Source organism: Bombina bombina, chromosome 3, assembly GCF_027579735.1.
Source record: "Bombina bombina isolate aBomBom1 chromosome 3, aBomBom1.pri, whole genome shotgun sequence".
Lineage (NCBI taxonomy): Eukaryota > Metazoa > Chordata > Amphibia > Anura > Bombinatoridae > Bombina > Bombina bombina.
In genome coordinates, this window is record NC_069501.1 from 672429257 (window position 1) to 672451834 (window position 22578).

General features: G+C 38.2%; 1 protein-coding gene across 3 annotated transcripts in view; it reads right to left on the reverse strand.

Moving 5' to 3' along the window:
- LOC128651869 (complement factor B) overlaps positions 1 to 22578 on the reverse strand; it is a 148609-nt gene that overhangs the window by 10707 nt on the left and 115324 nt on the right. For 2 of the 3 annotated variants that reach the window (XM_053704846.1, XM_053704845.1), the window contains 2 exons: positions 11613 to 11740; positions 11315 to 11405 (listed from right to left, as the gene is read on the reverse strand). In XM_053704846.1, the coding sequence (XP_053560821.1) occupies positions 11315 to 11405; positions 11613 to 11740 (219 nt within the window). The remainder of the gene's footprint in view (positions 1 to 11314; positions 11406 to 11612; positions 11741 to 22578) is intronic. The other variant, XM_053704847.1, reaches the window with a different exon arrangement.

Below are 22578 nucleotides of genomic sequence, written 5' to 3' on the forward strand. Positions count from 1 at the left end.
TAAAAATTGACCATTGTATGGTACCGCTTGAAGCAGTCCCCAATGCAGAGTCCAGGCTGTCCAGGTCAATCAGGACAGTGATATACAGTGTCCCTTCTCTGCCCCCTCTTGGTACAGACTCTGCATTTTTTTTGTGGTCTCTGCTTTGCGGCAGTAGGGGGGATTTTAAAAATAAAATGAGTAGCCCCAACTCTGCTCTCTCCCATCACCGCCCGGGGAGCAGGTGCATCATGGTACAAAATCCCCGAAATGATCTGGAGCTGAAATTGTAAAAAAGTCTGTTTCATTCCGGGGTTTGCTTTTTTGAACAACAAAAAAGCGTTGTGGGTTGCAATCTGCATTAGGTAAATTGCAACCTTTTTGTACCAGGCCCTTGTCTTCCGCATAATTAGGTAGGGCTGCAGCAGCTGATCTGCCAGATCAACCCCACCCATATGTCGGTTATAAGACTTGATGCACACTGGCTTCCTTATGATCTCAGCTCTGCCACGTACAGAGACCGCCACCGTCCTCTCTGTGTGGATGGTGGTAAGAAGGTATGCATCCTTCTTGTCTCTGTACTTAAGTGCCAACAGCTCCTCTTGGCGCAGAGCTGAGGTCTCCCCCCTTCGTAGCCGGGTGCGTACAAGTTGTCCTGGGAAACCTTTGCGGTTCTTTTTAATAGTACCGCAAGCTACTGTATCAAAGCAATACAGTAGCTTGAACAAAAGGACACTTGTATAAAAATTGTCTAAGTACAAGTGATACCCTTTGTTCATTAGGGGTAATATCAGGTCCCAGACAATCTTGCCAGTGGTTCCCATATGTTCTGGGCAACCTGGAGGGTCAAGGTGGCTATCCTTTCCCTCATACACCCGGAAGGCCTGAGTATACCCAGTCTCGCTCTCACAGAGCTTATACACCTTTACCCCATACCTGGAGCGCTTGGAAGGAATATACTGCTTGAATCCCAGCCTTCCCTTATACTTCATCAGGGATTCATCAACGCATATATTCCTTCCAGGTGTATAAGCCTCTGCAAACCTGGCAGAAAAGTGGGTAATCAGGGGGCGGATTTTATACAGCCTGTCAAATTGGGGATGCTCCCTAGGGGGGCACAGGCTGTTGTCGCTGAAGTGCATGAAATGAAGAATCATTTCATATCTCTGCCTCGACATACTCTGGGAGAAAATGGGGGTAGAGCAGATGGGGCTACTGCTCCAGTAGGAGCGAACAGAGGGTTTCTTTATGATGCCCATCAGCATAGTCAATGCCCAGAATTTTTTAAATTCTGGCACATTGATGGGGGCCCATTGCTGCTTTGCCAAATATGTTTCAGGCTTTGCAGCACGGTACTGATGGGCATATAAATTAGTTTGGGCGACAATGTTCCCCAATACATCATCACCCAGAAACACCTCCAGAAACTGTTGGGGGCTAAAACCTGCCACATCTATATTTATGCCAGCATTTGCTGTGAAGGGTGGGATATCTGGCCTCTGGAGATGAGGCGTTACCCACTCTTCAGCGGCAATGGCAGCAACACGCCTCCTTCTAGCAGGGGGGCTGGCAGGGGGGCTAGCAGGGGGGCTCGAAGGGGGGCTAGCAGCCACAGATACATCACTATCAGTTGAGACTGCATCTAATGATGTATCTGAGCATATGGCAGGGTCAAAATTGGGGTCTGAGTCAGACATAGAGGCATCTGACTCTGACGCAAGGATGGCATACGCCTCCTCAGCACTATATCTTTTCTGTGACATTTTTGTATCTGTCACAGAAAACCAAAATTAATTAATTAACTAAATGGCCTTTGTTTTTTTTTTTTAAAAAAGTACAGCTATGCTAATGCCAGTGATTTATAGCGATCACTGGCAAGCTAGGGGTTAAATACTCTTTAAATTAAATTAAATTAGCTAAATGGCTCTGAAAGGAGCCTTTGGGTTTTTAAAAAATTACAACAACAAAAATTAACCCCTAAAAAAATGCACAGACAGCAAAAAAGTACAGCTATGCTAATGCCAGTGATTTATAGCGATCACTGGCAAGCTAGGGGTTAAATACTCTTTAAATTAAATTAAATTAGCTAAATGGCTCTGAAAGGAGCCTTTGGGTTTTTAAAAAATTACAACAACAAAAATTAACCCCTAAAAAAATGCACAGACAGCAAAAAAGTACAGCTATGCTAATGCCAGTGATTTATAGCGATCACTGGCAAGCTAGGGGTTAAATACTATTTAAATTAAATTAAATTAGCTAAATGGCTCTGAAAGGAGCGTTTAGGTTTTTAAAAAAATACAACAACAAAAATTAACCCCTAAAAAATGCACAGACAGCAAAAAAGTACAGCTATGCTAATGCCAGTGATGTATAGCGATCACTGGCAAGCTAGGGGTTAAATAGTCTTTAAATTAAATTAAATTAGCTAAATGGCTCTGAAAGGAGCCTTTGGGTTTTTAAAAAAAAATACAACAACAAAAATTAACCCCTAAAAAAATGCACAGACAGCAAAAAAAAGTGCAGCTGTGCTACTGCCAGTGATTTATAGTGATCACTGGCAAGCTAGGGGTTAATGGCTCTGAAAAGAGCCTTTGGATTTTAAATTTTTTAACAAATAAAAGAAATAAATCTCTCTCTGCTGAAATACAGGTCTCTCTCTCTCTCCAACAAAATAGCAAGTGAGGAGAGGGAGGGAGATCCACACTGATCAGAGTCAATATTTACAAATATTGACCTGATCAGACAAATGGGAGATTTTATTATTATTATTTTTTTTTTCTAAGAAGGCTCAGATTGGGTGACCCTAGCTTGCCCCTATGGTGAGACAGGCTAGGGACACCCCCAGAGGCCCCATGATGCACCGGGCATCGCCATTTTGGAAGCCTCATGGGGGAGGGGGGGGCTATATGTGGGGGCTTTTTATTTTATTACCGTTTTTTTTTTTTTTTTTTTTTATTTAATTTATTTACTTACTAAGTGCCTCGACCCACCAAGGCACTTAGCACACTAGCAGAGCATCGGAAGCGTGTCCGATCGCTTCCGATGCTCTGCTGCACTGCCGGGCTCCACGTGGAGCAAAACCGGAAGTGATCACTCAAGGGGGAGTGATCGCTCCGGTTCCGGCACTCCGTAACAGCACTGCAGGGATGCCCAGACATCGAGGCATCCCTGCAGTACTGTAATAGTGCCTGGAAGCGATCTTGATCGCTTCCAGCACTCACTTTAGCCGAGGACGTGCAGGGTACGTCGTCAGGCGTTAACTGCCTTTTTTTTTTCAGACGTACCCTGCACGTCCTCGGTCACTAAGGGGTTAAACAGAAATAGAGCCTTTGTTTTTATAATTTACCTAATTTACCTATGAAAACTATACATATTTTTAAAGAAGACAGCTCAATGTATTGAATACAATCATATAAAAAAAATCTTAACTTTTTCGCAAACTTTGGGTTTCCCACTGAAATTATTTACACAATATTACTGCAGGCATAAGCTTCTCTAGGGTCCCCTTCGTCCAGAAATAGCTGACATGCATGGCTTTGCCATTGTTTTTTGGCAATTAGAAGGACGCTAATTGCAGCTGCGCACCACACTTCTGAAATTCCTAACAGTGAAGGGGTTATTCAGTTAAAGGGACATGAAACCCATATTTTTTCTTTGCAATGCAAATTTTAAACAACTTTCTAATTTACTTCTATAATCTAATTTGCTTCATTTTTTTGAGCTCCTTTGCTGAAAAGCATATCTAGATAGGCTCAGTAGCTACTGATTGGTGGCTGCACATAATTGCCTCGTTTGATTGGCTCACTCATGTGCATTGCTATTTCTTCAACAAAGGATATCTAAAGAATGAAGCAAATTAGATAATAGAAGTAAATTGGAATGTTGTTTAAAATTGTATTCTCTATCTAAATCATGAAAGAAAAATGTTGGGTTTACTGTCCCTTTAAAGGTACATGAAACCCCAAAAAATTCTTTCTTGGTCTAGGTAGAACATACAACTTTACAGTTTACTTCTATTTTTTAAATTTGTTTAATTCTCCTCGTATCATTTGTTGAAGGAACAGCAATGCACTACTGGTTTCTAACTGAACCTGGGGTAAGCCAATGGCAATCGGTATATATATGCAGCCACCAATCAGCAGCTAGAACCTAGGTTCTTTGCTGCTCCTGAGCTTACCTAGAAAAACATTTCAGAAAAGGATAACAAGACAAAGAAGCAATAGCAGTAAATTGGAAAGTTGTTTAAAATAGTATGTGCTGTCTAAATCATGAATGTCTAATTATGACTTTACTGTCCCTTTAACTTGTAAGGTTAATATATCTGTTCTAGTGTAGGGATTACTCTCCCACCTCCTGATCCCTCCTAATGACTTCTCTTCCTTCTCCCCCAACTAGTCACCACCATCTTGGGTACTGGCAGACAGTCTGCTAATACAGTTTAGAGCTTTCGTAATTTTTTTTTTAATTTAAAATTTCTGTAGGGATCCCCCCTCACCCTGCCACCTCCCTAATCCCCCCCCCAACAGCTCTTAAACCCCCGCCCTGCCACAATCACTACTCCCTTACCATATGAAGGTAGATGCCTTCTGCCCCCTGGTGGGCTTCTGCTGTCTAAGCTGACAGTGGGGACTGCAATATGCACCTCAGTGTTGGACATGGGTACTATGCAGTGCATTGGGCAGAGTACTGTGTGACATAGTGCCTATGTCCATATGGTGTAAAGAGGTTAAGCACACAGTAGTGTAGGGTTGATAGTCTTAAAATTAAATGCTCTAATGAATTAGAACATGTAATGTTTCGACTATTATGGCCCTTTAATTTGAATATACCTCAAAGATAGAAGAGGAAGGTTTTGAATCTCCATTTAACCTCCCTGATTTTTCAAATGTGTATTGTGGACATCAGAGTTAGCATTAAGGAAGTAATGTTGAAATATAAATGAATATGCACAAAATTAAGTAACAAAGTAATTGGCCTAACTTCATAGAATCTCATGAGGTTGCTAAGGTGCATTGCTGTAAAGATAGTATCATGTTTTAAATTTATTGAGCATCATGCTTATCTAGCGTGTTAGTGAAAGTTCCTGCTATTATCTATAGTTGCATCAATATAAGGCTCCTTATGGAGCTTGAGGCCCCTTGTTTCAGAAGTTATCAAGAAGTTGTGAAGCGGCGGTCTAAAAACTTGTCTGTCTGCTCTGAGGTGGCGGACAGAAATCAAGCCGATCGAATTTGATCGGGTTGATTGACACCCCCTGCTAGCGGCCAATCTGCAGCAGGGAGCGACATTGCACCAGCAGTTCACAAGAACTGCTGGTGCAATGATAAATGCCGATAGCATATGTTGTCGGCATTTATCGATGGGCAGCGATGTGTATCATGTCCGCTCGCACATTGTTAAATATGCCCCAATGTCTTGCAACAGCAATTGCTAACAACGTGGAAAAGCAGTAATTTCATCCATAACACTTAGGAAATGCACTAGCAAAACATTTATAAAAATGTTTGTAATTGTGAAATATTTGCATTTCTATTTTATCATGGTAAAGTCGTCATGCTGGATAGAACAAAAGTTGTCTCCTGGTCAGGGCCAGTACTAGGATTTTTGCCAACACAGGCAAAGACACTTTTTGCCCCCCCCCCAAATTATCAAGGGCCGAATGGCCTTGAATACCCCTGTTTCCACGAAAGCCTTCTGCGAATCTTCAGGGGGCGGCATTGCACAGACAGTTAACCAGAACTGCTTGTGCAATGTTAAATTTCACCAGTTGCTTGTGCAATGACAGCGTATGCTGTCAGCATGTTGGTAAATCGGCCTCATAGGGGTCTAGTTATCAAGCCGTCAACCTCAAATACGCTGGAATTCCGCAGCGTATTTGTGGCGAGGCTGATTCGCCTTAGTTATCAAAGGCTCGAGACCGTCAAAAGTAGAATTTTGTGACGTAAACTTCGATCCGCCGGACTCAGTCCGACACAGATCGATTCTTACGTCACTCCAGATGTTCCGCACACAAGTGCGGCACAATCTCACTACTTTTGCTAGTTATCAAAAAACTAGCAGGTACGCTCGGCACTTTTACGGCCCAGCGTACCTGGTTTTCAAACCGCCACCCCTGGAGGTGGCGGATCCCATAGGAATCAATGGGAGTCTGACCATAGCGAAAGTACAAGTTCGCTGCTGACAGACATCCCATTGATTCCTATGGGAGCTGTCTACACCTAACACCCTAACATGTACCCCGAGTCTAAACACCGCTAATCTGACCCCCCCTACACCGCCGCAACTAAATAAAGTTATTACCCCCTAAACCGCCGCTCCCGGAGCCCACCGCAAGCTACTCTATACATATTAACCCCTAAACCGCCGCTCCCGGAGCCCACCGCAACTATAATAAATGTATTAACCCCTAAACCGCCGCTCCCTGAACCCGCCGCAACCTATATTAAATGTATTAACCCCTATCCTGCCCCCCCTACACCGTTGCCACCTATAATAAATTTATTAACCCCTAATCTGCCCCCCCTACACCGTCGCCACCTATAATAAATTTATTAACCCCTATCCTGCCCCCCACTATGCCGCCGCCACTGTAATAAAATTATTAACCCCTAAACCTAAGTCTAACCCTAACGCCCCCTAACTTAAATATTAATTAAATAAATCTAAATAAATTAACTCTTATTAACTAAATGAATCCTATTTAAAACTAAATACTTACCTTTAAAATAAACCATAATATAGCTACAATATAAATAATAATTATATTCTAGCTATCTTAGGATTTATATTTATTTTACAGGTAACTTTCAATTTATTTTAACCATGTACAATAACTATTAAATAATTATTAACTATTTAATAGCTTACCTAGCTAAAATAAAGAGAAATGTACCTGTGAAATAAATCCTAACCTAAGTTACAATTACACCTAACACTACACTATACTTTAATAAATTATTCCTATTTAAAAATAAATACTTACCTGTAAAATAAACCCTAAGATAGCTACAATATAATTAATAATTATATTATAGCTATCTTAGGATTTATATTTATTTTACAGGTAACTTTGTATTTATTTTAGCTAGTTAGAATAGTTATTAAATAGTTATTAACTATTTAATAACTACCTAGCTAAAAGAAATACAAAATTAACTGTAAAATAAATCCTAACCTAAGTTACAATTAAACCTAATACTACACTATCATTAAATTAACTAAATAAACTACCTACAAATAACTACAATTAAATACAATTACATAAACTAACTAAAGTACAAAAAATAAAAAAAGCTAAGTTACAAAAAATAAAAAAGTAAGTTACAAACATGTTAAAAATATTACAACAATTTTAAGCTACTTACACCTAATCTAAGCCCCCTAATAAAATAACAAACCCCCCCAAAATAAAAAAAATCCCTACCCTATTCTAAATTAAATAAATTTCAAAGCTCTTTTACCTTACCAGCCCTTAAAAGGGCTATTTGTGGGGGCATGCCCCAAAAAGTTCAGCTCTTTTGCCTGTAAAAGAAAAATACAACCCCCCCCCAACATTAAAACCCACCCCCCACATACCCCTAATCTAACCCAAACCCCCCTTACAAAAACCTAACACTAATCCCCTGAAGATCATCCTACCTTGAGTCGTCTTCACTCAGCCGAGCCACCGATGGAACTGAAGAGGACATCCGGAGCGGAAGAAGTTAATCCTCCAAGCGGCGCTGAAGAAATCTTCCATCCGATGAAGTCATCATCCAGGCGGCGCTGAAGAAGTCTTCGATCCGGCCGATGTCATCTTCAAAGAGGCGCTGAAGAGGTCTTCTATCCGGGCGAAGTCATCTTCCAAGCCGGGTCTTGAATCTTCCTTCCGCCGACGCGGAACCACCTTCTTCACCGACGGACTACGACGAATGACGGCTCCTTTAAGGGACGTCATCCAAGATGGCGTCCCCTCAATTCCGATTGGCTGATAGGATTCTATCAGCCAATCGGAATTAAGGTAGGAAAAATCTGATTGGCTGATGGAATCAGCCAATCAGATTGAGCTCGCATTCTATTGGCTGTTCCGATCAGCCAATAGAATGCAAGCTCAATCTGATTGGCTGATTGGATCAGCCAATCGGATTGAACTTGAATCTGATTGGCTGATTCCATCAGCCAATCAGATTTTCCTACCTTAATTCCGATTGGCTGATAGAATCCTATCAGCCAATCGGAATTGAGGGGACGCCATCTTGGATGACGTCCCTTAAAGGAGCCGTCATTCGTCGTAGTCCGTCGGTGAAGAAGGTGGTTCCGCGTCGGCGGAAGGAAGATTCAAGACCCGGCTTGGAAGATGACTTCGCCCGGATAGAAGACCTCTTCAGCGCCTCTTTGAAGATGACATCGGCCGGATCGAAGACTTCTTCAGCGCCGCCTGGATGATGACTTCATCGGATGGAAGATTTCTTCAGCGCCGCTTGGAGGATTAACTTCTTCCGCTCCGGATGTCCTCTTCAGTTCCATCGGTGGCTCGGCTGAGTGAAGACGACTCAAGGTAGGATTATCTTCAGGGGATTAGTGTTAGGTTTTTGTAAGGGGGGTTTGGGTTAGATTAGGGGTATGTGGGTGGTGGGTTTTAATGTTGGGGGGGTTGTATTTTTCTTTTACAGGCAAAAGAGCTGAACTTTTTGGGGCATGCCCCCACAAATGGCCCTTTTAAGGGCTGGTAAGGTAAAAGAGCTTTGAAATTTATTTAATTTAGAATAGGGTAGGGATTTTTTTTATTTTGGGGGGGTTTGTTATTTTATTAGGGGGCTTAGATTAGGTGTAAGTAGCTTAAAATTGTTGTAATATTTTTAACATGTTTGTAACTTACTTTTTTATTTTTTGTAACTTAGCTTTTTTTATTTTTTGTACTTTAGTTAGTTTATGTAATTGTATTTAATTGTAGTTATTTGTAGGTAGTTTATTTAGTTAATTTAATAATAGTGTAGTATTAGGTTTAATTGTAACTTAAGTTAGGATTTATTTTACAGGTAATTTTGTATTTCTTTTAGCTAGGTAGTTATTAAATAGTTAATAACTATTTAATAACTATTCTAACTAGCTAAAAGAAATACAAAGTTACCTGTAAAATAAATATAAATCCTAAGATAGCTATAATATAATTATTAATTACATTGTAGCTATCTTAGGGTTTATTTTACAGGTAAGTATTTAGTTTTAAATAGGAATAATTTATTAAAGTATAGTGTAGTGTTAGGTGTAATTGTAACTTAGGTTAGGATTTATTTCACAGGTACATTTCTCTTTATTTTAGCTAGGTAAGCTATTAAATAGTTAATAACTATTTAATAGTTATTGTACATGGTTAAAATAAATTGAAAGTTACCTGTAAAATAAATATAAATCCTAAGATAGCTAGAATATAATTATTATTTATATTGTAGCTATATTAGGGTTTATTTTAAAGGTAAGTATTTAGTTTTAAATAGGATTCATTTAGTTAATAAGAGTTAATTTATTTAGATTTATTTAATTAATATTTAAGTTAGGGGGGCGTTAGGGTTAGACTTAGGTTTAGGGGTTAATCATTTTATTACAGTGGCAGCGGCGTAGTGGGGGGCAGGATAGGGGTTAATAAATTTATTATAGGTGGCGACGGTGTAGGGGGGGCAGATTAGGGGTTAATAAATTTATTATAGGTGGCGACGGTGTAGGGGGGGCAGGATAGGGGTTAATAGGTTTAATATAGGTTGCGGCGGGTTCATGGAGCGGCGGTTTAGGGGTTAAACTATTTATTTAGTTGCGGAGAGGTGCGGGATCAGCAGGATAGGGGTTAATAATTTTATAATAGAGGGCTACGGTATAGGGGGGGCAGGATAGGGGTTACTAGGTATAATGTAGGTGGCAGCGGTGTCCGGGAGCGGCGGTTTAGGGGTTAATACATTTATAAGACTTGCGGCAGGGTCTAGGAGCGGCGGTTTAGGGGTTAGTAACTTTATTTAGTTGCGGGAGGCTCCGGGGCGCCGGTATAGGGGGTAGAACAGTGCAGTTTCGTGTGAGTGCTTAGTGACAGGCTAGCAATAAAGCTGGGAAAAAGCCGAAGGGCAGCGAGATCGGATGAGTGATAACTCTCACAGTCCGCTGCTCATCGCCCCGCGGCTTTTTGACAGCTTTATTTGATAACTTAGGCGTATTTTTTAAGGTCCGCGGCGGCGAAGGTAGGCGAGCTTAGGCGGACGTATTGGGCCGGCGAAGCCAGAAAAGTAGACGGCTTGATAACTACCCCCCATAGACTCAATCTTGCAAGCCTGAACTGCAAGTTCTCAGAAGCTGTGAATGTGTTTTGATACATTTTCCCATAAGTATTAATTTTCCAAGCACCATAATAGATCACATTAACTTGCAGTGGAAAAGTGTCACTGTATAGTGATAATGAACATTTATACACCAATAAACACAACATTTCTGTACTAAGAACTTATATGCCACATTGTATAATGGTGTTGAAGGTTCAAATACTAAAAAACAGAACAGGCTGCCCTGTATAATAAATATGGGTGCCTATACACTAATACTGAGCACAGCGTCATCATCAAACATGGTGCATGAGAAGATATTGCACTGATGTTTTGCAGTGTTTTAAAGCTACTCCTACTAGTGCCCATCAGCCTCAGTAATACCCATTAGGCTGTGGAGAGGTGAGCCCCACTGCTGTCATGGGCTCCACTAACATTTATGAAGGCTGCTAAGGTTTTGCAGAAAGTGCAGGGGCTGTGCAGTGAGATATTTTATCCAGATACTTCCAGCTGTTATATTTTAGGGAAGCCCCCTCCTATTCTACCTGTATGCCAATGCATATAGCCCCTGAAGCCCAATTTAGTTAGCAAAAAATAAATACACATTAAAAAAAATATTATGTCATGCACTAAATTTGCACCCCCCCCTGCAGGGGCGCCCTAAGGTGGTCACTTAGTTTGCCTCTATTGAAGCACCGGTGTTCTGTCGAAAACTCCAAGTTTTTGAAATCTCCAATTACGTCACTTCCGACTTTAAGTTTTCGACAGGACACCGGCCCCCGCTACTGGTACTAGTGGGTGTTCTAGAAGTGTGGTTGGATTTTTTACCTACACCTCAGTTCAGCCTGTGGAATTCAGACAAACTCTATTGTCCTTGTGAAGTATCCTTTCTTACTATTGGAGAGGTCAACTCATATTTATTTGACTTTTATCTTCAAGTTTTCTTTTTTGTATATATGTTAGAGTGGGCTGCGACATTTTGAATGCATTTTTGTTGTTGCTTTTTTACAAAACTGTTATCTTAGGTCATGTTTTTTAGGCAAACCACTTACCTTTACACGCATCTGATTTATTACCTCTAGCACAGAACATATTTTCTGTAAACTTAATTGAATGTCTTTGGATGTTGCATATATGTGTTGGCTGTTCAATGAGAAATAAGAAAAACTGTAATAAACTGGCAACAATAAAACAACAGTATCAATCACATGTTTTAGGAATAAAAAAGTATCTGCAGCACTTTTTTTTTTTATCTGTCTTTGTGTTTAAAAAACAGTATTGCTGTTATAGTGTCATCTATATGATTCCAAGGCAAAGTTCAGATTTAAAGAAGTAAAACGTGATGCTTACCATAATGTTTACTAGAGTGTGTTGCAAATTTGTGGTCTTTCTATTGGAATAAATGTAGCCCCATCCTGCAACATATCCAATAAGCTGCTTTTCTAATTCATCCCTTCGGGTGACAGTCAATAGATTTTCTGTAGCAAAAAGAGGACTGTGTATTTATAATAAACTTATACAGTATAACTGTCAAACAAGATATTTTCCAATAATAAAGCACAGGTACTGTATGTAAAAGAAACGTGGTTTAAAGAGTTGAGACCAAAAATGCATAAACTGGGGCCGAATTATAAAGCTCTGAATGAAGCTTGATGCCCCTGTTTCGGCACGAGCCTTCAGGCTCGACGGAAACAGCAGTTATGAAGCAGCGGTCTAAAGACCGCTGCTCCATAACTTGTCCGCCTGCTCTGAGGTTACGGACATCAATCCGCCCAATCCTATACGATCGGGCTGATTGACACCTCCTGCTAGCGAATCTGCAGGGGGCGGCATTGCACAAGCCATTCAGAAGTACTGATTGTGCAATGATAAATGCCAACAGCTTATGCTGTCTGCATTTATCGATGTGCGGCGGACATGATACGCTACATCGTATCATGTCCGCTCACACTTGTATGAATTTGCCCCTTAGTCTTTATTATATTGCCTATATAGGGATAGACTACGAGTGGAGCGCTATTTTGCCTTCCCGCTCATGCATTAACTTCACCAGACTAAAGCTATTTTCGGGTTGCACTCATATTACAAGTTGAAAGTAAAAAGTTTGCACGCGAAGAAACCCGATATGCTCTAACCAAAATATTGGGACTGCGTTAACATATTCTCCTCGAAGAAGTCAATAGAGAAACTGAAAAATAACTAATACCTATTCTCGCGTGCAAACCCGACAGAAGTTATGAAAATATCACATTCCAATGTTCTTTACTTAAAAAACAATGTACTTTTTATTGTAAATATATATTTCTATATTTACCTATATCTGTATATCTATTCATATAGATATATAGGTATGGATATGTATTTTGCATGAACAGTATCAAATATATATAGATATATATATATATTTAATAATAAAAAGAACATTATTTTCTATGTGAAGACCATAGGAATGTAAAATATCCGCAACTTGAATCAGGGTATGCAACTTGGACTAATGCGGTCGGGTTAGCACTCATGATGAATTGCTATGTTCAACTGAAGTATTAAAATGAATATATATAAATATATTTATATATAAATATATATACGGAAAAATTAAATATTTAAAAAAGAGAAATTATTATACATACTATTATTTTTAGATAGCAATTCTTCATGTGCACTAACCCGATCCCGTTAGTCCTAAATTGCGAACCCCAATGCTCGTTACACATATTTTACATTCCTTTGCTCTTCGCATAGTCAATAATGTGCATTTTATTATATATATATATATATATATATATATATATATATCTAATACTGTTCAGGTAAAATACATATATATACCTATATATCTATAGGAATAGATATACAGGTATATATATATATATATATAGATATAGATATAGATATATATATATATATATATATATATATATATATATATATATATATATAAAAACATGTATGTACAATAAAAGGTAAATCTTGTAAGTGAACATAGGAATATGAAATATGTACAGTAATTATACAGTAAAACATACAAATACTTAACGGGACAGTCTAGTCAGAATTAAACATTCATGATTCCAAAAGGGCATGGAATTTTAAACAACTTTCCAATTTACTTTTATCATTAAATTTGTTTTGCTCTCTTGGTATTATTTGTAGAAAGCTAAACCTAGGTAGGCTCATATGCTCATTTCTAATACCTTGAATTGTCTCTTATCTCAGTGCATTTTGACAGTTTTGACAGTTAGACACTACTAGTTCATGTGTGTCATATAGATAATATTGTGCTCACTCCTTAAGAGTCTGCTACCATGGCGATAGTGTCCACTCCTTGTCACCCTTAAAGTCTGACCTGATAGTCAAACTTACTTCCTTATTGTCATATTTCCAATAATCTAAGCTAATACCACCAGAATCAAATTTGTCTCTAAGATCTAGGGCATAAGGTATTATAGGGGTGTCATTTAAACAATATTTGCCTTTCCCAATATTATTTCAGGGGGTCCTGAGCTCCACACAATTCTCATACAACAATTCAAACAGGAAAAATCATGAAATACAAGGTTTGGCAGACATTGTTCCTAATCTTTTGTGTTAGCAAATACCCTCAGCATATGTTTGTGTGCCATTTAAACCTTCACTTAGGCCACTGATTTGAGGTATAGGGTAGACTTAATAGCCTGTAAAGATGTCATATTTCTTACAACAAGTCAAACACAAACAAAGTACTTTGACCTGGCAAAACTTATTTTTCCAGACCCATGTCTGGAAAAGAAGTCTAAAGAGCCTGTTACGAAAGGGCAGATAGACATCAAAATTAATGACTGTTCACTTGTGGCACTTGTTGAGACAGATACCAGCAAAATAGAGCTAAAATAAGTGTCTGGATTGTCCCACATGGAGGAAGACACGCTTAAGGTAGAGATCCCTGCTTCTGTTGAAAATGGATGCCAAACCTTGTACCTGGAATTAAAAAGAAAAAGCAGCCAAACCTTCCATCTAAAGGTCTTACGCAACTACAGGATCTACCTAATTCCACTGTGTCGAGACCTTTTAAAAGTTTTAGCTAACATCCTTGGACTTTTTTTATAGCACTTACTTCTAGGGCCACCTTGGGGTGAATGTGATGCCTTCTTTGTCAAAATCCCAGATTCTTTATACCTGGGGATGGCTTTCCTTAATGGAGTGCTTCAAGATCTGATGGTTGGTGTCGGCTTGTGGAGCAGACTTTGTTTTAATGCTGCCTCTCTCCCTCAATGTTTACAGCTTCTACTATCTGCAAACTACATGTACTTTGTCCATGGCTTTAACTTAAGACATTATACCATGACAACTGGATGCTATTAGAGACTCCAGGTAGTGTTGTTTACAAGTTGGAATTGCTGAAAGCTAAAGGGGTACTTTAATTGACAGAATATAAATATACTACACAATTGTCACTTGAATCTACATTATGCTGCTCTGTACTTTTATCTTAGTTGATAGAGTATGGTAAACTAAGCGCTGTAGGATCCTAATGCTCTCCTCCAAATAGTCCCCTAGCGGACTGGATATGAACAGAGTAATAGGTAACGAAGGGAGCGCTTAAAGTTTAATAGGAGATGAAATAGTATAGCAATACTTAAAACTGCATATAACTAATAGTGGATATAGATATGTGAAATAGATGACCGCGGTCTAAAATTAAAATTAAAATTTTAATACAACAATCTTAGGTTAAAAAAACATTAGAAGGTAACATGGATCCATGATACATATATGAAGATTAAAAACAAATGAAGTCTGACTGATACAGTATACAGACCTGAACAGACAGCCTAGAAATCTAGCAGTTTGGATAGGGATACACAATATAACAACAAGTGGTAAAAAAGTCAGTGACGATATAAAACAATAACCATTTTATAATTAGTGTAAAATTGTGTAAAATTAGTGCAATGTGTGCAAAAGGTGTTTGGAAAGGTGATCCAAAAAAGTGATCCAAAAAAAGATCCAAAAGGGAGGATCGGATAAGTCTTAAAAGTCCAAGCTTAAGAGCAAAAATGTGTGTCCACGAAGAAAGTCAAATCCTCAATCAAAAATAAATCCAAATGACTCCAAATGATAATCCGCAAAAAAAGTTCAATAAATGTAGTAGCAAACAACTGTGGTCGTGATAGAAAACGAAGTTGAAAAGGACATTCAATAAAAACGTGCTCCCAAATGAAAACAGGTGATGGTTAAATACTAGTGTCAATAGGAAACACTGGGAACAAACTTGTCAGTGAAAAAATAACATTTTAACCGTATGTAGAATTCTTTGACCTGTAAATGAAAACAAACAAACAATGGTGCAATAAAGTTTTTACACTTTGTAGAAAATAGGAAATAAGCTTACCAGTATGTCTGTGTCTACGCGTTTCGGCCTATATCAAGGCCTTTCTCAAGACTCTTGAGAAAGGCCTTGATATAGGCCGAAACGCGTAGATACAGACATACTGGTAAGCTTATTTCCTATTTAATTTTCATATATGTATCATGGATCCATGTTAACTTCTAATGTTTTTTTAACCTAAGATTGTTCTATTAAAATTTTAATTTTAATTTTAGACCGCGGTCATCTATTTCACATATCTATATCCACTATTAGTTATATGCAGTTTTAAGTATTGCTATACTATTTCATCTCCTATTAAGCTTTAAGCGCTCCCTTCGTTACCTATTACTCTTTTATCTTAGTTGTACATTTTGCCTAAGCAGTATTAAGACACAGTTTACTGAGCTGATCTGTCATAATTATTTTTTTCATTCTGGAGATTCTCCCTCTAAATATTGGTGACTGTTGCTATACAGCTAGCCATTCTGCTAGTGGCCTTAGCAGTAGGGCACACTTAATCTATATATTATAAGGCATCTCTAGTTTCATATATAAGTTTGCTTATGCGTTAAGGTAATTCTTATGGGTAGATTTATTATGCAGCGGATGCTGCATTCTACGCCGATAGTTTCAGGTCTGCCTGAAACATAAGTTAAGAAGCAGCGGTCCTAAGACTTAACTTCTCTGCCACCTTTTAGGTGGCGGACTGAAATCATCCCAATACGATACTATCAGGATGATTGACACCCTCTGCTAGTGGCTGATTGGCCACGAATGTTCAGGGGGTGGCATTACACAAGCATTTCACTAGAAATGCTTGTGCAATGATAAAGCTGACAGCGTATGCTGTCAGCATTTAGCGAGGTAGAGCGGAAATGATTTTTTATAGCGAATCATGTCCGCTGGCCATTTAATACATTTACCCCATAGTCTTTATTAATATTATTTAATGCTAAATGTGAAAGACGGTAGATATTTGTAAGTTTGTAGATTAGTTCATGAAGGCAATCTGTACAAGATGAATACATCTTTTTCTAGCAGACCTTGCTATATAAGAGACTTTCTGTGCCCATACACTTACATGTACTACAGTTATACAGTTTGTTCCTATTGTTATATATTTTTGAGATGTGCACACCTAAACATTTAGCTTGGCAAATCTCCTTACGGTAAACATTATCTACCTTATAATTGAGGGGTTTTTATGTCTTCCTTCCTAGACCCTTATGGTAGGGATCTAATTGTCCTCTTATTTATGTGACATGTTCAAATGTATGTTTGTGCATTATGATCTAGTTGTTGGTAACTGGCTCAATTCTATGATGTTATAGTTCGAGTTTCCATTTAATTTACACTAATGCTTGCAAGGGGTACTATAGTGGCCCCTTAAAGGGCCACTAAACCCAAAATCTTTCTTTCATGATTCAGATAGAACATACAAATTTAAACAACATTGCAATTTACTTCTATTATTTATTTTGCTTCATTTTTTAGATATCCTTATTAGAAGAAAAAGCAATGCACATGGGTGAGCCAATCACATGAGGCTTCTATGTGCAGCAACCAATCAGCAGCTACTGAGCCTATCTAAATATGCTTTTCAGCAAAGAATATCAAGAGAATAAAACAAATTAGATAATAGAAGTAAGTTAGAAAGATGTTTAAAATTGCATTCTCTTTCTAAATCATGAAAGAACAAATGTGGGTTTCATGTCCCTTTAAGTCCTTTAAAGGGACATTCCGGTCAAAATTGAAATGCACATAGATGTATTACATTGTTGAATAGAAACATATTTGCAATATACATGTATTGACAAAAATGGTTTTAGTAAAAGTTATCACTGTTTAATTGCTAACATTTTTCTCTGCACGTGCATGTGAAGCATAACTAGATACTTTCAGTGCACCAGCATTTTAAATATTGCAGCCGCTCAGAGCACCAGTGGGACTTGTATCATATTAGCAATTAACAAATTCAGTCATTACCAGATGGTACAAGCATCTTAGGCTCTCTGAGCAAGTGTTTTATTTAAAATGCTGGTGCACGGTGCATACTTAAATACTCATTTGAAACAGCTATAGCTTTTATTAGAAGCATTTTTGCTAATATATCTTTCTCTCCTTCAGCCTAATTTGAAATATATTCCTGCCCCAGAACTCCAAGAAAATACAAGGATATTTCACTCAGCTGTTAAACTGCCCTTTCCAAACAACAGCCTAATTTGAAATATATTCCTGCCCCAGAAATCCAAGAAAATACAAGGATATTTCACTCAGCTGTTAAACTGCCCTTTGCAAGCAACAGGTAGCCTTCTGGAAGACAATTTCCCTCCCACCCCAAGCTCATTTGCTCATTTATAGATAGTCTCCCACACAACTTTCATTCTCCTGAAATGATAGGTGCAATCACTGATCAGCACATCCTTCCATTCACTTAACCCTATAGAATACATACCCTCTCTCCCTACAAGTAGCTATATATCACACATCAATACAATATACTTTTTTATTTATTTTTAATTTTTACTATTTGTGTTTTTGTTTTCATCTACACACCTTATACCACTTACATGAATCCAAATATGACCATATTGTTATTCGTAATAACCCTTTTCTCACTCCAATTTTGTTCACATCACTACCGAATAAAAATAAAATTAAAATAGTAGGGATCGCTCCCACCGGGAGCTAAAGTGCTAGTTGTCAAAAGGTTAAAACAATCCTACAAGCCAATGCAGAAGATAAACCGCAATGACTCAGGACAGAAAACAAATATATTAGTAACAGAATGGTGCTGGTTACAAATCAATAAATAAATATAATTAATAGGATAATAATAAAATTTATTTTACAAATAATAAGGTCGACATTATAACAGAATAAATAAAAAGCAATATTATAAATGCACAATAAAAATAATTATACTTTATATATAACAACAAAAATAAAAAGGATATAACCAATCCAATGCCACAGTCTGTATGTCCAGACGAACGATTTGTATAGTTCCCAAACAAGTTCTTTGGAAAAAGGAATGGAAGCCAATATACAATGCTCCTTGTGTGATCCAAACGAACAATTTCTTCCTGTGTATGGATGATAAGTATTTCTTTCAGTGTAGTAATATAGACCACAAAAGAAAAAACAATCCGTACTCACAGTATAGATTGCTGTAGCCGACGTCAAAAACACGCTGTCAGATGTAATCTTTCTGCAGAATCTTTATGGTATCCGCTCTGTCTTGTCTTGATCTCCCGTGGGGTCTCTTAGTTCCCAGCACCCTTCGACTAGGAGAAAGCAGGACCAGCAGCAGACTCTGTAGTAGGTAGCTATGAGAAATAGACTCTGGCTAGTCTATTAATATCCTCCGGTCACTAAAAAGTTGAAACAATGCCGTAGCAAAAAACACAGCAACACCCGAAGACGGGTATGCAAGTCAATTAGTTTACAGGTGTGCTCCACCTAGGAGTCACGTGAGCAACGCATTTCAAATCAGCATCTTTGTCAAGCTCATGACTCAACTCGCATAAACATTAAAATCCATAACTACACCCTCCTCGATTGGATTCTCTCCACTTCCCCTGACCAAATCCAGGAGGCAGGTGCTCTCCCTAACAGTTTCAGTGACCACTGCTTAGTATACTGCCTGCGCAAAATAAGGGCTACTAAATCCTCTCCCAAGGTTAAAATCACAAGGTCCTTCAAAAAATTTAATCTTCAATCATTTCTAAATGACATCAAGAACCTCCCCTGGTACAGATTAAACCTAATTCCAGATTTAGACTCTGCAGTTGAATTCCTTCAGTCCAAACTCCTACAAGTTTGGAATTTGCATGCCAAGCTACGTAAGGTGAGAGTAAAAGGAGTGCATATGAACTGGATCACAGCTGACCTCTTTCAAATGTACCAGTTTCGGGATTCATTGTGGTCAAAGTTCAAGCATACTGGCTCTATGAACGATTACTGTGTATATAGAAAATGGCAAAATATATGCACAAAACAAACAAAATTGGCCAAGGCCCAATATTTCTGTGAAAATCTGAAAAATAACATATCAAACCCTAGAAAGTTTTGGAAAGTCATAAATAACTTACACACTCCCCCAATCCACTCCCAACCCTCCACTGTCAAAGTGGACAACCAAACCCTGCAACTTCCCTTAGAAGTGGCAAATGCCTTTAACAATTATTTTGTCAGATGCTCCACCACCCTGATTGACAAACTAATAAATGACACACATCCTGAAACTACAAATGTGGATCAGGCCCCACTAAATCTACAAAGACCCAATATAGAAAAGTTCAATTTTAGACCTGTACCCATCAATGTCATTAAGAAACACCTTAATAATCTAAAAATGAAAAACCAGTCTGGACCTGATCAAATCCCAGCAATGCTGTTGAAGCTCAGTGCGCCAGCAATTGCTAAACCTGTCACAACCCTAATTAACGAATCTTTGGTATCTGGATACATACCCAAACTTTGGAAGACTGCAAGAGTAGTGCCTATCCATAAAAGTCGTGAGTTAACCATGGTTACTAACTATCGCCCAATATCATTGCTCCCTGTATTGTCAAAAATCTTAGAAAAATGCGTCCATACACAACTATGTGAGTAATACCAACAATCTAGCTATATGACCCCTGTTTAATCGGGTTTTCGCCCGAATCACTCCACTACAACTGCCCTCCTAAAAGTTTGCAACAACATCCAAACTGGCATGGAACAAGGAGACCTAATTGGAGCTATTTTTCTTGATTTTGCAAAGGCCTTTGACACAGCAGACCACGACATACTACTGCTCAAACTAAAAAATTCAGGTATTGGTGATCGTCTGCTAACCTGGTTTTGATCATATGTATCGGATTTATGTCTCCATTTCTGACAGCCACTCTCTCCCTCTCCCAGTCACGTGTGGTGTTCCCCAAGGTTCCATTCTCGGCCCCCTACTATTCACATTATTTATAAATGATCTGCCAAATGTTTGCAAATCCTCAACTGTACACATGTACGCAGACAACACGGTAATCTATGCAAACAAATCCGATCTGCCGCAGCTTGAGGCAGTGCTTCAAGACCAGTTTACAGAGGTAGAAAAGTGGATCTCAAAAAACAAACTCTTCCTAAACACTGACAAAACTGTCACAATGATCTTTGGAACGGTACATAAGTTGCACAAACTACAAAATTCCCATCTGCGCATTAAAACAAAATCAAATTGCACACTGACCACAGTCCACTCTTTCAAGTACTTGGGTATGTTGTTAGACCCCAATCTATCTTTTGGCCTCCACATAGAGAAAATTGCATCTAAACTCTATCCAAAACTAGGTGCCCTGTACAGAAACAAATCCTGCCTCAGCCCTATAGTAAAGGAAAAGATTCTACAGCAAATGCTGATGCCAATCATGGATTATAGGGATGTAGTAAATGCACCTGCACTTCAAACTCACCTTAATAAACTTAATACACTGCATAACTCGTTCTGCCGCTTTGTAACTACAGGACCCACCATTGTGACATGCTAAAAGAACTAAACTGGCTGACGCTGGAATCCAGATGCACCCTCCATCTTTCCAGCCTTGTGTTTAAGAGCTTTTCTGGGAAGCTCCCACCCTACCTGAGCAGAATGCTCTCACCAGTTATTCCCACCTCCTATAACCTCCGATCCAGTACCAGCACATTATTTAGCTTGCCTCAATACAAAAAGAAAGCAGCTCGATCCTCCTTTTCCTACAGAGCATCACAATTATGGAACGACCTCCCGCACACTTTAAAACCTTCCCCAAGCCTAGAATCCTTCAAGAGATCCCTGTCTTCATATCTCAAAACAGAAGGCACCTGTCATGGTTGATTATATATTTCCTACCTGTTCTATGTTAATGTTTGCATATGTTATGTATTAATATTGTTTTTGTATTTTATTGTACCCTATTGTATCGATGCAATGTTTTGTGGACCCAGAACATACTTGAAAATGAGAGAAATCTCAATGTATCCTTCCTGTTAAAATATTTTATAAATAAATAATACATCTATATTACAAAAATGCTTCTATTCAAAACTGAAATTCATCCATATGGATTTCAATTTTGGCTGGAATGTCCCTTTAATCCTATTATTCCCTGACCTGACAATAATAGAGGTGCCCTCTACATATTAACTGAGTGTGCTCTACATATTAACTGGGGAAATCATTTTCTTCTTTTTTTGGGGGGGGGGGGGGAGTAAATCCTACTATAGGGATTATATAGTGAATTAATATTTAAGAGATCTAAAGTTATGAGACTGTTAATGGCTGTCACATTTGTTTCTTTTCAGTTGTTGGAGGTAACTATGCAACTCTTTATGTTCCAGTGTGTGCTTCTAATGCTTTCTAGTTTTTCTGTACCATTTGTTTAGTAACTTCAATAAAAAAGAAAAAACATCTAAATAAAGATATTTTTGCATAAAAAATCATAATAAAACCCCAAATTTTCACTTTCATGATTCAGAAAGAACATACAATGTTAAACATTTTTTCAATTTACTTCTATTATCAATTTTGTTTTCTTGTTATCCTTTGTTGTTAAAGCAGGAAGGTAAGCTCAGGAGTGTGCACGTGTCTGCAGCACTACAGGGAGTGCAGAATTATTAGGCAAGTTGTATTTTTGAGGATTAATTTTATTATTGAACAACAACCATGTTCTCAATGAACCCAAAAAACTCATTAATATCAAAGCTGAATAGTTTTGGAAGTAGTTTTTAGCTTGTTTTTAGTTATAGCTATTTTAGGGGGATATCTGTGTGTGCAGGTGACTATTAGTGTGCATAATTATTAGGCAACTTAACAAAAAACAAATATATACCCATTTCAATTATTTATTTTTACCAGTGAAACCAATATAACATCTCAACATTCACAAATATACATTTCTGACATTCAAAAACAAAACAAAAACAAATCAGTGACCAATATAGCCACCT